Raw genomic sequence first — 18239 nt, forward strand, 5'->3', positions numbered from 1 at the left:
TCCCATGCGATTAGTACAGCAACGGTTTCAGATTTCACAGCAGCCTCATTCCCTCCTCCCATTTCTGCCGTTCACTCGTTCTCTTCCACTCACCGGCTCCTTGCTTCGCCGAGCTCTCAGTACTTGCCCAGTGGCAATATACAACTGCTCATTCTTGCACAATGAGAGAGGGAGAGAGAGCAAAACAGGGTTCACACATTCTTCTCGGCTGCCATGATAAAACAATGCCAATCTTTGAGGGAATAACTCTGCTTCATCAATTAAAAATCAAACTAGTGGCTTCTCCAGAAAAAAATGAAACTATCACCTCTGTTCTCAAGAATTTCATTCAAAATGAGTTTCTCAGAATGAATATGAAAAAACAAAATCATACGCAAAGATAATAAGAGAATGAATCTTAATTGAATTTGTTAACCTTAACATATTGATTCCATCATATTAGTTTTGTGTTAGTGTAAATTAATCTGTGCTACATATATTTCCGAGACTTATATCTTAAAAATACACCCCAAACCGCTTGATTAATTTGTTAAAAAACAGGCTCCTCAATGGCAAACGATTAGTGAATAAAATGCTATCAGTTCAGCAGTATCCTTGAAAACCACAACACTTTATATCTATATTCCAGGCTTCAGGGAACAAAATACAAAGAAATTAAGTTCACTTTCTTTTAAGCAACCCAGCCCATATTAAAACCATGTTAGCATTCAAGCCTCTGAGGGCTTACTGACTATCTATAGATTATCTATAGTGCACAGTCTAACTGGGTAGCACAAGTGCATTTGGGGCATGCACAAACCAGCTTACTACTTACACAGCACATAACCTCAGCATAATGTACGGTGCAGGGTGCAAAGCATTTGTATTTAATCAATTTATCATGGTTGAGTTTTGGGTACAACATTATTTACACCAATCAGATTGCCATCAGTCAGTTCCTGTTCAAATCAGTGTGTGCTTCAGTGGTGCCACAATTACTTTGAAAAAGTAATCCAATTAATGATTACCGATTACTCCTTGAAAAAGTAACTCAGTTACTTTACTGATTACTCAATTTTAAAAGTAACTAAGTTAGATTACTTTAGTAGTTACTTTCAGCAAATGCTGACAACACTTCCCTGCCGTTTTGCCAATACTCACTGTATTGTCACCCTTTCTTGACTTCAATGAACATAAATACTTCTTTTATAAAAAATTAAATAAAGACCTCATATTTCTTGACCTCATATTTCAATATTGACAACACTGTAATGGAAGACTTACAATTTATAATCTACACTGTTTATAAATGTAACTATTAAATTCTTTCTAACATTTTTTAACATTTAGATTATTTCTCAACATTTTAATTGTTAAAATTATTATTATTATTATTATTGTTATAGTATTAGCAGTAGTAGTAGTATGAAAACTGTCTTCTAAAGTGGACCGGGGGGGCTCCACACCCCCTTTCTGTCTGGATTCACCCCTGGATGACCATCTGAGCAAGAAGAATTTACAACGTGTATTTATGGAAATAGCATGACCAGACTGACAGATAGGAAATTTATTTTATATTTTTCAGCGTTTTTTTTTTTTATGTCATGTCATCTTCAGAAAGAGAGTTTAGGCGTATTTGGGTGGAATGCTGATAGATGGGGACTAGCCAGCCACATCAGAGCGCACACAGCACAGCGAACCGCCTCCCAGCTGATTGCTGACCAGAGACTCAGCTGGATGATGGCTCAGTGCACACAACATGTCACATTAAAAACAGAGACCACAGCCAGGACAGGTATATTAATAAGTACTACATAACTACATACCCAATTACATAACAAATAACAAAAAAAACATCACATAACATAGAACAGAGTGACACGCTGGTGTGTGCACTGAAACTGACAGGGGTGTTGCTGCCAACAGCAGCAGCTGTTGAGACCTCTGGTTCTGGACGTCACAGCTGGGGCACACGTACCGTATTTTGACAAATATGGCTTTACAACTGTCCACTGTAACGCGCATGTGTCTGCTTGCTGTCCTCACGTGGAAATACATAAAACATATATCGCTGTTGCGATGGGCTGCAGCAAGCAAGCAGTGCGCACATTGACAGGCTGTCCCAGGTGAAAAGGACTATCAGATCATGTGAACACACAGCAGGCAATCATTTAATTTCTCTTTTTATAAAAATATGTTTATCTCCTTGTTGATTTTAGGCATTTTCACTCCTGTTATAAGGCAGTGATTGTTGCACAGTGGTAAAGTTTCTGTCTGTTAATCACAGCTTTTGTAAATTGCAGGTTTGAATCCTGAGAGTGACATTTATTTTTTATTTAATGTGAGCTCTGTTCCACATGACGCAGTGTCTGTCCTGCAGTGTGGCACCCACGGGACACGCGTCAGGCCGGACATGCGCGTGGGGCTGACTGGACTGGTGATCACCTTAGTATTTCTTCTGTTTTCTTGTTGTTTAATGCTGGCAAATTATACAGTATTTCTTGTCTGAAAATTCTTGTGAAAATTCATCGAACTTGAAGTTAAGATTTCCGGCAGTCTCGGTTCGAGTTCAGTCAAAGTTGAAGGTTTAATATGTCGACACTTTCAAGATGTTGACAACCAAACCCACTTGAGTGTCAAACCTCCTCTTCAGAAAATCTATGGGCGACATCACGGAGGGGTTGTCCAGTATATAGACAGTCCTTAGTTTTAATATGACTAAGATTGTAAAAAAGTGAACTTGTTCTTGAAGGTTGACAGTTCTAAGTATGAGACTGAAACACCCACGTGTCAGTCTGAAGACAAACACAGAGTGACTTGGATGGCCTTGCACTCATTAAGCCATTTCAGTTTTTGTTAAGCAAGAGACATGATGAGTTGTGAAAGGACCATTCAAGAATAAATGTCCAGCTCTGCTTATTGCAAAACCTGTTAGCACTACTTCTTGTTTCCAAACAAAGTGTCAGTCCTGCTTCTTCTGTGTCTCCACATTCATACACTGTGTATCTTAACCTGCTCTCTTCTTCCAATCCACAAACTCTCTCAAACATCTGTCTGTCTGTCGTCTATTCTTTAATGGTGTTTCTTTTTGTCTGCCTTGTGCTACTCCTTTCTTCTTTATAGCAATTTTATTGACATTATTTCATGTTTTTGGCCTTTGTCTCTACTTTTCCCCATTATGCTGTTTGTCTGCTGTGTTTCTTGCTACGTTTAACTAGTGCTGCATCACCTCTTCACTCCTCTTTTTGCTGCACCTCCCTACTGCAGCAGCACTTACCTGTCCCTCTCTCGCCTTTCTGTCTCGACATTCAGCTGTCTTCACTCTGATAAGGCAGAATAGCAGATCTATACCTACCACGCTCAGGTTGACTGGCGTGAAGGGCTTTGGCACAGGCAGATCATAGAGAGAATTCAGCATGTCATTCAAGTCATTTTCCTATGGGAGAGAAAACAACAAACGAGAAAACAAAAACAGAGGACACAAGAGTTTCATTCACCTTTTTTGTTGATGTCATGAGTTATGTGTCAATCTAACAACAGCACTGGGATAGAGCTACTGCAGACCAGAGGGCAATCCTGCAGCAAAGCCTGAAGGCCTTCAAAACATCTGACTGACATATGATTTACAAGCAATGGCAAGGTTAAAAGACAGCAGAGTGTATGGCTACAGACACTTATTATCCTAAGGAGATGATTTATGACTGTCAGTAATTAAGCAGGGGTCCCTGCTCTAAAGACAGGGGCTTTAAGAAGCCGTCACACACTGCGAAAACTGAACTTTACCAAGAATATTTGTCTAATTTCTAGTCAAACCATTGAGTCTACTCTTAATATAAGACACAATCACCAACATAAAGACTTTTTATATACTACATCTGAATTGTGTGATGTGAAACAGTCTTGGAAACATCTTGTTTCAAGTCATATCTGAAAAGAAATAAGCTGTGTTTTGTTTTGTTTTTTTTTACTGCCCATGAGATTTTTATAACACTGTGTTTGTAAAGTAAAGATGTAATGCTTCTGAATAACCATACAATAAGAAACAAAACGAGGTTTCTCAGCCAATTTCAAGAAATTTTCTATAATAAGAAGAATATAAAATAAACTGAGAAATGAGATGAGAAAATGATGAGAAAATGTATATTGAGCTTTATGTTATTTTACTATTATTAGGAGGTGTTAAGGATTTTAGTGCAGGAAGAGGTAACTACAGTAATCTTTCAAATGGTGGGACAAGCAGCAAATTTAGTAAAAATACCTTCACCACAGGCCATTCAAATTTTAAAGATGGAAAAAAGATGGAAAATGGTCAACATTTTAGGATACTGAACTGCTCAGAATCCCACCACGTGGACCAATCTTGATCTTAGTGTCCAAAAGTAAGTTTTTGACTACAAAGAAGGCCTTTTCAGGCCCCGAGGACCATAAGCCATACTTATCCTGGTATATCACAACCTAAAGTAGATGAGATTCTGCAATTCCCCACGAATGGAACGCCAGTCCACCACAAGTTACTAACCCAGCCAAATACAGCTGTTTGGACTGTAACGATGCAAATAAAGTGTCTTGTTGAAGGACACAGACTGGTGGCGTAACTGTGAATCGAACCCCGGTCTATATATTGGTAGGCAACACGCTTGGTGTGATGAAGTAATGCTGCTTGAGTTGAGGAATGGCTTGTGGAATTCCAACATCCGACTCTACATGGTTTAAAATGATTTGATGTTCGGATCAGCAACTGTGGCCGGGGGCCTCATTTACAAAGACTTGCTTGGATTTCCTACTGAAACATGGCGTATGCCAAAACCCAGAAACTGGGGTAAGCACAAAAAAAGTAAAAGTATTGATGTTATGTGTTTGAGGTGGTAAAGTGAAGCAACCACAGATATAACAGAAAGTATCTGGGTCATTACAACACTTCTTTCACTAGGAAGTCATAGACATATTAACTACCTTAGCGTAAAGAAGAATCAGGTCAAAGTCTTCAATAAACTGTAAATTGCTGAAACTGTCACACAATAACAAACATTTCAGTGAAGAAACTAATGCAGTTACAATCAAACATTTGTTTAAAAATGACAAAATTCTTAAGGTCTATTCCAGAGTACTGGATAGGAGAATTCGACTGATAGTCGAACCTCGGATTCAGGAGGAGCAGTGTGGTTTTTGTCCTGGTCGCGGCACACTGGACCAGCTCTACATGCTCCATCGGGTGCTTGAGGGTTCATGGGAGTTCGCCCAACCAGTCCACATGTGCTTTGTGGATCTGGAGAAGGCGCTAGACCGTGTCCCTCGGGGCACCCTGTGGGGGGTGCTCCGGGAGTACGGGGTCCGGAGTCCTTTGCTAAGGGCTATCCGGTCCCTGTACGACCGCAGCAGGAGCTTTGGTTCGCATTGCCGGTAGTAAGTCAAACCTGTTTCCAGTGCACGTTGACCTCCACCAGGGCTGCCCTTTGTCACCGGTTGTGTTCATTATCTTTATGGACAGAATTTCTAGGCGCAGCCAGGGTGTAGAGGGGGTCTGGTTGGGGAACCACAGAATCTCGTCTCTGCTGTTTGCGGACGATGTGGTTCTGTTGGCTTAGTCAAATCAGGACCTTCAGCGTGCACTGGGGCAGTTTGCAGCCGAGTGTGAAGCGTCTGGGATGAGAATCAACACCTCCAAATCCGAGGCCATGGTTCTCGACCGGAAAAAGGTGCTTTGCCCTCTTCAAGTCGGTGGAGTGTCCTTGCCTCAAGTGGAGGAGTTTAAGTATCTCGGGGTCTTGTTCACGAGTGAGAGATGGATGGAGCGTGAGATCGACAGACGGATCGGTGCAGCATCTGCAGTGATGCGGTCGCTGTATCGGACCATCTTGGTGAAGAGAGAGCTGAGCAGGGGGGCAAAGCTCTCGATTTATCGATCGATCTACGTTCCGATCCTCACCTATGGTCATGAGATTTGGCTCATGACCGAAAGAACGAGATCGTGAGTACAAGCGGCCGAGATGAGTTTCCTCTGCAGGGTGGCAGGGCGCTCCCTTAAGATAGGGTGAGAAGCTCGGTCACTTGGGAGGAGCTCGAAGTCGAGCCGCTGCTCCTCCACATTGAAAGGAGTCAGTTGAGGTGGCTCGGGCATCTTTTCAGGATGCCCCCTGGACGCCTCGCTGGAGAGGTGTTCCAGGCACGTCCCATCGGGAGAAGGCCCCGGGGAAGACCCAGGACACGCTGGAGGGACTACGCCTCAGTCTTCTTATTCATCCTAGGGACACAAAGTAGTCCTGCACTGTGAGAACGCAAACCCCGGGCCGGTACGTAAGGTTTAATTAGGTCAGCTAGATAGGGAGGTGCCAGTTCGTGAATAATTTTATATACTAGTAGCAGAACCTTAAAATCTGATCTCACTGGGACAGGAAGCCAGTGAAGAGATGCCAAAATGGGTGTAATGTGGTCAAACTTTCTGCTTTGTGTCAAAAGTCTGGCAGCAGCATTTTGAACTAATTGGAGACCCCTAATTCTGGACTGCAGTAAACCAGAAAATAGAGCATTGCAGTAGTCCAATCTAGAAGAGACAAATGCATGAGTTACGGTCTCAGCATCAGCCATAGACAGGATGGGATGAATCTTCACTATATTTTGCAGGTGGAAGGAAGCAGTCCTTGTAATATCTCTAATGTGGAGGTCAAAGGACAATGTAGGATCAAAAATTACGCCAAGGTTCCTCACTTTGTCAGTGTGATATATGACACACGAGCCTCGGCTAAGCGTTAACTGGTCAAATTGATGCTGATGTCTCACTGGACCAAGAACCATCGTTTCAGTTTCTAGACATCCAGCTTCTCACTGATGCAAGGCAATCTTCTAAGGATATTATGTGGATGAAATTACCAGCAGTTATTGGCATGTATAACTGAGTATAATCAGCATAGCAGTGAAATGTAACCCCAAAACGCCGCAATATGTGCCTAAGGGGTGCCTGTGGAACCCTGTGGAACCCCAAATTTCATGTCACTAAAGTTAGAGGTAGTGTTATTGTACAAAATACAGTGAGAACAATTGGTCAGGTATGACGTCAACCATGCAAGGGCACTCCCAGTGATCCCAAAATGGTTCTCCAGCATATCTAGCAGAATATGATGATCCACGGTATCAAACGCAGCACTGAAATCAAACAGCACCAGAACTGTAGTGGTGTCTGAATCCACTGTAAGCAGATCATTTACCACCGGGGGCGGCGTTAGCCCATTTTTAGGGGTGCTCAAGCACTCCTAAATCAAATCAAAATCAAATCAATTTTATTTATATAGCGCCAAATCACAACAAACAGTTGCCCCAAGGCGCTTTATATTGTAAGGCAAAGCCATACAATAATTACGGAAAAACCCCAACGGTCAAACGACGGCGACAGTGGGAAGGAAAAACTCCCTTTTAACAGGAAGAAACCTCCAGCAGAACCAGGCTCAGGGAGGGGCAGTCTTCTGCTGGGACTGGTTGGGGCTGAGGGAGAGAACCAGGAAAAAGACATGCTGTGGAGGGGAGCAGAGATCAATCACTAATGATTAAATGCAGAGTGGTACATACAGAGCAAAAGGAGAAAGAAACACTCAGTGCATCATGGGAACCCCCCCAGCAGTCTAAGTCTATAGCAGCATAACTAAGGGATGGTTCAAGGTCACCTGATCCAGCCCTAACTATAAGCCTTTAATTGCCTTTAATACCTATGGCATGCTCTAATCTCTGTAATAAAATTTTATGGTCAACAGTATCAAAAGGAGCAACTGAGGTCTAACAGGACAAGCACAGAGATGAGTCCACTGTCTGAGGCCAAAAGAAGATCATTTGTAACCTCACTAATGCTGTTTCTGTACTATGATGAATTCTAAAACCTGACTGACACTCTTCAATAGACCATTCCTCTGCAGATGATCAGTTAGCTGTTTTACAACTACCCTTTCAAGAATTTCTGAGAGAAAACGAAGGTTGGAGATTGGCCTATAATTAGCTAAGATAGCTGGGTCAAGTGATGGCTTTTTAAGTAATGGTTTAATTACTGCCACCTTAAAAGCCTGTGGTACATAGCCAACTAATAAAGATAGATTGATCATATTTAAGATCGAAGCATCATGGTAGGGCTTCCTTCAGCAGCCTGGTAGGAATGGGGTCTAATAGACATGTTGATCGTTTGGAGGAAGTAACTAATGAAAATAACTCAGAACAATCGGAGAGAAAGAGTCTAACCAAATACAGGCATCACTAAAAGCAGCCAAAGATAACGATATGTCCTTGGGATGGTTATGAGTAATTTTTTCTCTAATAGTTAAAATTTTATTAGCAAAGAAAGTCATGAAGTCATTACTAGTTAAAGTTAAAGGAATACTCGGCTCAATAGAGCTCTGACTCTTTGTCAGCCTGGCTACAGTGCTGAAAAGAAACCTGGGGTTGTTCTTATTTTCTTCAATAAGTGATGAGTAGTAAGATGTCCTAGCTTTACGGAGGGCTTTTTATAGAGCAACAGACTTCTTTTTCCAGGCTAAGTGAAGATCTTCTAAATTAGTAAGACGCCATTTCCTCTCCATTTATGGGTTATCTGCTTTAAGCTGCGAGTTGTGAGTTATACCACGGAGTCAGGCACTTCTGATTTAAGGCTCTCTTTTTCAGAGGAGCTACAGCATCCAAAGTTGTCCTCAATGAGGATATAAAACTATTGACGAGATAATCTATCGCACTCACAGAGCTTAGGTAGCTACTCTGCCCTGTGTTGGTATATGGCATTGGAGAACATAAAGAAGGAATCATATCTTTAAACCTAGTTACAGCACTTTCTGAAAGACTTCTAGTGTAATGAAACTTATTCCCCACTGCTGGGTAGTCCATCAGAGTAAATGTAAATGTTATTAAGAAATGCTCAGACAGAAGGGGGTTTTCAGGGAATACTGTTAAGTCTTCAATTTCCATACCATAAGTCAGAACAAGATCTAAGGTATGATTAAAGTGGTGGGTGGACTCATTTACATTTTGAGCAAAGCCAATCGAGTCTAACAATAGATTAAATGCAGTGTTGAGACTGTCATTCTCAGCATCTGTGTGGATGTTAAAATCACCCACTATAATTATCTTATCTGAGCTAAGCACTAAGTCAGAGAAAAGGTCCGAAAATTCACAGAGAAACTCACAGTAACGACCAGGTGGACGATATATAACAACAAATAAAACTGGTTTTTGGGACTTCCAATTTGGATGGACAAGACTAAGAGACAAGCTTTCAAATGAATTAAAGCTCTGTCTGGGTTTTTGATTAATTAATAAGCTGGAGTGGAAGATTGCTGCTAATCCTCCGCCTCGGCCTGTGCTACGAGCGTTCTGGCAGTTAGTGTGACTCGGGGGTGTTGACTCATTTAAACTAACATATTCATCCTGCTGTAACCAGGTTTCTGTAAGGCAGAATAAATCAATATGTTGATCAATTGTTATATCATTTACTAACAGGGACTTAGAAGAGACAGACCTAATGTTTAATAAACCACATTTAACTGTTTTAGTCTGTGGTGCAGTTGAAGGTGCTATATTATTTTTTCTTTTTGAATTTTTATGCTTAAATAGATTTTTGCTGGTTATTGGTGGTCTGGGAGCAGGCACCGTCTCTACGGGGATGGGGTAATGAGGGGATGGCAGGGGGAGAGAAGCTGCAGAGAGGTGTGTAAGACTACAACTCTGCTTCCTGGTCCCAACCCTGGGTAGTCATGGTTTGGAGGATTTAATAAACTTGGCCAGTTTTCTAGAAATGAGAGCTGCTCCATCCAAAGTGGGATGGATGCCGCCTCTCCTAACAAGACCAGGTTTTCCCCAGAAGCTTTGCCAATTATCTATGAAGCCCACCTCGTTTTTTGGACACCACTCAGACAGCCAGCAATTCAAGGAGAACATGCGGCTAAACATGTCACTCCCGGTCCGATTGGGGAGGGGCCCAGAGAAAACTACAGAGTCCGACATTGTTTTTGCAAAGTTACACACCGATTCAATGTTAATTTTAGTGACCTACGATTGGCGTAACCGGGTGTCATTACTGCCGACGTGAATTACAATCTTACGCTTAGCCTTAGCCAGCAGTTTCAAATTTCCTTCGATGTCGCCTGCTCTGGCCCCCGGAAGACAATTGACTATGGTTGCTGGTGTCGCTAACTTCACATTTCTCAAAACAGAGTCGCCAATAACCAGAGTTTGTTTCTCGGCGGGTGTGTCTCCGAGTGGGGAAAAACGGTTAGAGATGTGAACGGGTTGGTGGTGTACAGGGGGCTTCTGTTTAGAACTACGCTTCCTCCTCACAGTCACCCAGTCGGCCTGCTTTCCCGGCTGCTCGGGATCTGCTGGAGGGGAACTAACGGCGGCTACGCTACTTTGGTCAGCACCGACTACAGGGGCCTGGCTAGCTGTAGGATTTTCCAAGGAGCCGAGTCTCCAATTTTCCCAGCCTGGTCTCCAAAGCTACGAATAAGCTACACTTATTACAAGTACCATTACTGCTAAAGGAGGCCGAGGAATAACTAAACATTTCACACCCAGAGCAGAAAAGTGCGGGAGAGACAGGAGAAGCCGCCATGCTAAACCAGCTAAGAGCTAGTAGTTGCGCTAAGCTAGCGGATTCCTAAAAACACACAAAGTGAATAATGTGTAAATAATTTAGAGGTGATTCAGCAGATGGAGTGCTTTAGTTAAGGCACGTGAAGATTACACTGTGAAACAAATCGTTATCTAGTTAACTAGATCAATCTAACTGCGCAGATTAAACAGCTAACAGATACAGCAAAACACCGCTGTGCTCCGGAACAGGAAGTGATACAATACCGCAGTGAGAGCCAACCACCAGTAGAGGCAGTCAAGGACCAAAGTTTACAGAGAAGTAAAAAAAAAAAAAAAAAATATATATATATATATATATATATATATATATGCTTCTATACTACTATTTTTTAAACAACCTATTTGAAGCATTATGCCAAAATATGTATTACAAGAACACAGTAATTTGATCATCTCCCCTTCTTGGGCAAATGATTCAATCCACGAAGCGCGCCTACATTCATCTCTCTCCGTCCGCAACTGCGTCTGCTCTGGCATGTGTTTGTGTCACGTGATGCTGCTGCGGGTGGCGCTAATTTAGCAGAGGCGCTGTCCTGTGAGCGCTGGTGGTGGTAACCTCGCCCAGCTGCGCTGTCAACTGATTTTTGCAAGGTATTTATTCACAGTTTATGTCTCTGAATGTGAAGAGCAAGTGCAACTTTCTGAAAAGTGCTTATTTTACTCACCTGGCTATCTATCGCTAAACAGTATATTGCTCTACAAATTAGTGCGCGCTGTGTGTGGTCAAATGTAAGATTGATTCAGTGTTGTCTTTTTTTTTCAATTAAATCCTCTTGTCAGCTACTAAATGGTGCTCGCCCTTCAATCTGTGTAACTACCATTAACAAATGACTCTCCTACATATCCTCGTCCTTAACTAAGCATTTCAGAATTAAGACAGTGAACTTTACCACAAAGTTTAATGCACAGCATGACAATAAGTGAATAATTTAAATTCCTGCTAAAAAGGCATAAATCATAAAACTCATTTTGTATTTTTATGTAACTGAAAAGTGATACCAGGGTGAGTGTTCTGTACTAAGTACTATGACATAATAATCTGTTAAGATGAAATAAAAAAATCTTCAATAACTATAGGCTCATAAGACGAATATAAAAACAAGGATAATATACTGTACTCAGCCTCTGAATATTTCAGACCTGCTCCTAAGTTGCAATTACTAATTGCTCTCACCACATTAGGAGATTAAATTATTTGTTATATAAACTGTACCAGAATGCAGGAATTTTATGTATGGGCCGTTATCCATTGCTAATATGCGTTTTTTTTTTTAATCATTTTGACAATGAATGCTGCTTTTACAAGCAATGTTTTCACTCTGAAATCATGGGAAATTGTATTTCTGGATATCTAGATTTTAAAAATTTTTAAAAATGTGCTAAGCACCCCGAAAACTGGAAGTCTAAATCGCCTCTGTTTACCACTTTAGTGAGAGCCGTCTCTGTGGAATGATATTTTCTAAAAGCAGACTGCAGTGGCTCAAAGAGATTATTCTCAGTAAGATAGTCAACGAGCTGCCGTGACACCACTTTTTCCAGAATTTTAGAGCAAAGTGATAGATTTGGTATTGACCTATAGTTTTTCAAAACACTAGGGTCAAGATTACATTTCTTAAGTAATGGTTTAATCACTACAGATTTGAAACATTTAGGAACAAATCCAGAAATTAATGAGAGATTAATAATTTACAGCAAAGTCGAACCAAGAGTGGGCCACAGATCCTTAAACAGTTTGTTGGCATAGGATCAAATAAGCAGGTTGTGCTTTTTGCAGACGTTACACGCATTTTGTCAGCACGCCTAGAGAGATACTATCAAATTCTGTAACTCTACGTATACCTCAGTAATGGCACCCACCTTGTAGTGGCTGGGTTAAGGCATGCTGGGATATGCTCAACCTAATGTCTTCTATTTTCTTCTCAAAGTAATCCAGGAAATCTTGTGCTGTAAAAGGCTGTAAAAGGCTTATTTATATGAATGCTAAAGTCACCAATAATCAAAATGTTATCTGCACTCGTTGACAAGTTAGAGATGAACGCTCCAAATTCATCTAAGAATTCAGAGTATGGACCAGGGGGCCTATATACAGTGACAAAGTAATACGGCTGATTTTTATTCTTCTGACCTTGGCAATACGTAGCATTGTGGGCAGAGCAAAGAATCAGATGGTCAAATGACTTATATTTGTGACGCCCAACAGCTAATAAGCTAAACCTAGATTTATAAGTAAGAGCAACACCCTCCTCCTGCTTCGCATCATGAGGGATGTAACTAAATGTGTACGGCAGTGTGCAGATCTCATTTAAGGGGAGGACAGCTGTAGGTTTAAGCCAGGTTTCACATAACCCAATCATATCTAAGTGATGATCCATAATTAGATCATTAATCATCAATGATTTTGAGTAGGGATGAGCGAGTACACCACTATCTGTATCTGTATCTGTTCAACCATCTAAATTGTCTGTATCCATATCTGTACTCGTAGTGGGCGGAACCTAAACCAGAAGTGGGCGTCGTTTAACCAGAAATGGGTGGGACTTAAATCAGTACTAGTAGTATTATTTTAAGACTGAAACTGATATAGATTGATCAGAATTTGACAAGTCATTTTTAATGACTTGTTTTTAGTGACTGATTCTGGTGATTCTGACATTTTAGTCCTTTTAGACTTGTCAGCTGCGTTTGACACAGTCGACCACACAACTCTTTTCAATCGTTTGGAAAACTGTGTGGGGGTTAGGGGGACCGCCCTGGAGTGGTTCAGGTCTTATCTCAGTGGGAGGAGCTGCTCTGTCAGACTGGGGGATTTCACTTCGTCCTCTGCATCTCTAAATTATGGAGTACCGCAGGGGTCAATCCTAGCACCTGTTCTTTTCGCCCTCTATCTCCTCCCACAGAGTCAAATCTTTAAAAATCATGGCTTACAGTATCATTTTTAACGCAGATGACTGCCAGATTTACCTGCCACTCAAAAAACTTGCTTCTGCCCCTTTGGCGCCTCTTCTGAATTGTTTGAGTGACGTCAAGGCTTGGTTGGCCCACAACTTTTTAAGTCTAAATGAGGATAAAACAGAGGCCATTTTATTTGGAAATATTGACCCCTGTCGGACTTCAGCCCCCTTAGACAGCACGTGAAATAGTCTGTCATCAACCTCGGCGTCATTATTGACAAAGATTTTAAATTTGACAAGCAGGTAAACACGGTTGTCAAATTTGGATTATATCATTTGTGTCTTTTATCTAAAGTTAAACCTTTTTTATCTTTTAATGCTTTTGAACAAGTCGTGCACGCCTTTGTCTCCTCTCGTTTAGACTACTGTAATGCACTTTTTATTGGCATCAGCCAAAATGCACTTTCTCGCTTACACTTGGTCCAACATTCTTCTGCGTGTCTCTTAACTGGTAGCAGAAAGCGAGAGCACATCACTCCAGTTCTGGCATCTCTGCACTGGCTTCCAGTTCGGTTTAGAGTTGATTTTAAGATTTTATTGTGTGTTTTTAAAGCTTTGAATGGACTGGCCCCAACGTACCTTTCGGACCTCATCCAAATTTATCAGCCTCCCCGTGCTTTGCGATCCGAGGGCCAGCTCCAGCTTGTGGTACCTGTGACGAGACTTAAAACCAGGGGGGACAGGGCTTTTTCTGTGGTGGGCCCTCAGCTGTGGAATAATTTGCCCCTTAACATCTGAACAGCCCTCATTGTAGAGTGTTTTAAGTCTCGTCTAAAGACCCATTTTTATGCTTTGGCTTTTAACACTACGTGAGTGTGTGGTCTCCGTGTGTGTGTTTTTTGTTGTACAGCACTTTGGAAACTATCTTTGTGAAATGTGCTATATAAATAAAGGGTATGGTATGGTATGTATGATATATTTATTGTTTATTTGAAAGCTATTCACAGAACAGCCTCAAAATTGAAATTCAAATCAATGTTTTTGATCACAAAAGTAAGATAACTATTTACAGAACAAGTTTTTTCTGAACTCAGAACATGAATATTCTTAAGTGTATAAAATGAATATTTACAGAACAGCCTCAGAATTGAGATTCAATATTTTTGATCACAATAGTAAAGGAACTTATTTTACAGAAGTTTTTTATAAGCTCAGAACATGAATATTCTTAAGTTTATGAATGAATAACAGAATAGCTTCAGAATTGACATTCAATGTAGTAGGAAATTATGAACTACTAAGTATGCATGAACAAGAGTTGGCATACTCAACACAACTTTATTTATTTTTTTAATTTTATGATCAAACTGTGATTTTTTTAATTTTTACTACCTAACATTCTTGGCATTTTTTCCACACAAAGTCAAATAATACTGATTAAGGTGTGTGTGTGTGTGTGTGTGTGTCTGTGTGTGCATGTGTGTCTGTGTGTGCATGTGTGTGTGACTGAGTGACTGTGTGAGAGGGAGAGAAAGAGGTTGTTCTACTGACCAATTTATTTTTATGAAATGCAGTGAGAAAGTGTCAGATACCGCATGCAGCCATATTCAATAAAGATATTAATATAGGCTACTTTGTGTGTTCAGGTATATGTGTGTATATGTGTAAGTGGTCTGTAAGACTTTATTTTTTAATGATCTGTGTGAACTTGGTGATTCATGCAAATATCCAGTGATGGCAAACAGGGAAATAATGTTGGCCTTGTTCACTGTATTCTTCTCAAAAGCACCGCATTCAGTAGGAGCAAAGTTTTCCAACTGACTTTATATCACCCAACCAAATGAAGAGCAAGCAAATGGTTAATAAATAAATAAATAAATTTTAAAAAACCCGACCAGAGTGGAGGCAGTGACCGACACGACACGAGCCATTTTCAGCTCTGTCTTGTCAAAAGCACCGCATACAATACCAAACAAGTTCACCAAGTAACTTTAAATATAATACAAACCAAAAAGAGGGAGCTGAGAGAGCAATGTGAGGTAGAATCAAGCTCTTCCTAAGCAATGTCACTGGCAAATGTCAAGACGACATTTTACTGAAATGGCGATGGGATGTGGCTTTCTGTTGTTTTTTTTTCCCCCCAACTTGTAAAATGTAACCATTTTGAGTTTTTTATTATTATTTTTAAAGGTTGGTGGACTGGGGGGTCCCTACGTGATTTTTTTTTTAATCCCTCTTCCTCTTCAATTCAGCAGATGCATTTCAGCTGGAGGTTGAACATGCAAGCCTCGCAGTCACTGTTGTTTTTTTTTTTTTTAAGTTATTGTGTTTGTGAAGCATTGTGTGTTGCCCAAAAAAAGCAAAAATTAAAAAGCGAAACACTCAGTCAGCGCGAGTCTGAACAAAACAGGCAGCAGCCGGTTTCGACTGTGGGTACTCAGCCATCACTCACCACGTCGAGCAGTCGTGTTTTTTAAAAATAGACAAACACACTGCTTCACTTTAAATGTGTCAGTGTGGAGCCTCTTTCTCTTAAAAGGCTTTATTTTACTCTGTGTCGCATTGGAAAGCGGTAGCTTTAAGGGCTAAATTATTAGCTGTTACACGGCCTGAGCGCATGCTCTAGTCTTGTTTTTCTGAGGACGTTACAGCGCCATACATAGGCCTGGCATATATACTACAACGTCAAATGAAGCTTTGAGGCACAGAATTTGCCTTGATCATTTTTTGTAATCGAGTTATTCGAGTAATCGTTTCAGCCCTACTCATATCATGCTTGTACTTGTCAAAAATGCTTTATCCGTCCCAGATACTCATCTGAAACGAATATCTGACTCAACCCTAATTTTGAGGATGGTGATCTTATGTTAATGAGACCCACACTAAGGAAATCAGTGGGGTTGATGCTTGGACCGTTTGGCTTTAGGGGTGGTTCCAGAGTAGCATATATGATGCCTGGAATTAGGTTTAGATTTGATACATTCCATGTGAGTTGTAGGTAGCAGACACAAAATCTTTGATATTGCTGGAACAGCCAACCGGCCATCCTCAATTTCAACATCATCCAATGTAGTAATCAGTATTAAGTTTGCAAAACATATCCCTCTATGATTTTTATGGACACGTCTACGAAAGCAGGCCACAGTCTCAACTTGTTGAATTTCCCTGGCAGATAAGCTGCACTATCACCATAGTGGATTTTCAGCATTAATTTCCCCGCTAAGCTAATGGATTCCACACCCACATTTGTCATAAACCTTGCAGGGTCTCTAATCACCAGCTCCGTGGCCTGCTGTAAAATCCTAATGTTACCCTCCCTGTAGAGACAAGATGGTGGCGCCTTCCCCAGTAGGCCGCCAGCCACCTATTCAATGATGTCGGCCTGCTAAATGCCTCATCATTACCCCGGGAGGGGAGGAGACCAGAGACTATTAATCGATGCAGACATCTTTCTGGCAAGGTCACAAGTCCTCTCTATGTTCGTCTTTGTGACCACTGAGTGCTTCATCCTGACATCATTGCCGCCGTCGTGAATAACTGTGACTGTATCTCGTGCCATTTTCCTTAGTCTGCCATTTTCCTACCCTTCTGCAGTATCAGCACCCTAAGATGGAAAGCAATGTCAGGAGCTCTGGCCCCAGGAATACATTTAAGGAACTCACCCGTGGGTGACTTCCACTCCTGTCTCCAGATGGACGATAACACTGGTTGTTGACCAGTGTTATCATCATTTGCAGGAAAATCCTTGCACTCCCTGAATACAGGCTTGCGTCGGATTGTACCATTTGCAAGGTCCTCTAACGATGCTAACGCAGCCATTGTTAATGCCATTTTACGCATCGCTTTGTGCATGTGTTTATATCCACCCATATAATTGCAACCACGTGTGTGTTAATTGTTCACAAGTGTGTCTCTGGAGTGCACATCACTCTGATGACTTCATGTTTTCACACTATTAACGGTTCCCAGCATCACTTCTATGTGTCAGCAGAGGACCAATAGTTATAGAAACGTGCGTACGCCAGCCAGGATTTTTGCGTGACGCACCGCACATTTCCACTGCGGTATTGTATCACTTCCTGTTCCGGAGCACAGCGGTGTTTTTCTGTATCTGTTAGCTGTTTAATCTGCGCAGTTAGATTGATCTAGTTATCTAGATTACGATTTGTTTCCCAGTGTAATCTTTACGTGCCTTAACTAAAGCACTCCTTCTGCTGAATCACCTCTAAATTATTTACACATTATTCACTTTGCGTGTTTTTAGGAATCCGCTAGCTTAGCGTAGCTACTAGCTCTTAGCCGATTTAGCATGGCGGCTTCTCCTGTCTCTCCCGCACTTTTCTGCTCTGGGTGTGAAATGTTTAGTTATTCCTCGGCCTCCTTTAGCAGTAATGGTACTTGTAATAAGTGTAGCTTATTCGTAGCTTTGGAGGCCAGGCTGGGCGAATTGGAGACTCGGCTCCGCACCGTGGAAAATTCTACAGCTAGCCAGGCCCCTGTAGTCGGTGCGGACCAAGGTAGCTTAGCCGCCGTTAGTTCCCCCCTGGCAGATCCCGAGCAGCCGGGAAAGCAGGCCGACTGGGTGACTGTGAGGAGGAAGCGTAGCCCTAAACAGAAGCCCTGTGTACACCGCCAACCCGTTCACATCTCTAACCGTTTTTCCCCACTCGACGACACACCCGCCGAGGATCAAACTCTGGTTACTGGCGACTCTGTTTTGAGAAATGTGAAGTTAGTGACACCAGCAACCAT

General features: G+C 41.5%; 1 protein-coding gene across 3 annotated transcripts in view; it reads right to left on the reverse strand.

The window, feature by feature from the left end:
- Positions 1–18239, reverse strand: part of dennd1b (DENN/MADD domain containing 1B) — a 408111-nt gene that overhangs the window by 189243 nt on the left and 200629 nt on the right. For 2 of the 3 annotated variants that reach the window (XM_034180115.1, XM_034180116.1), the window contains exon 7: positions 3335–3415. In XM_034180115.1, the coding sequence (XP_034036006.1) occupies positions 3335–3415 (81 nt within the window). Of the gene's footprint in view, positions 1–93; positions 154–3334; positions 3416–18239 lie in introns of all 3 variants that reach the window. The other variant, XM_034180114.1, reaches the window with a different exon arrangement.

Source organism: Thalassophryne amazonica, chromosome 10 (assembly GCF_902500255.1).
Source record: "Thalassophryne amazonica chromosome 10, fThaAma1.1, whole genome shotgun sequence".
NCBI lineage: Eukaryota > Metazoa > Chordata > Actinopteri > Batrachoidiformes > Batrachoididae > Thalassophryne > Thalassophryne amazonica.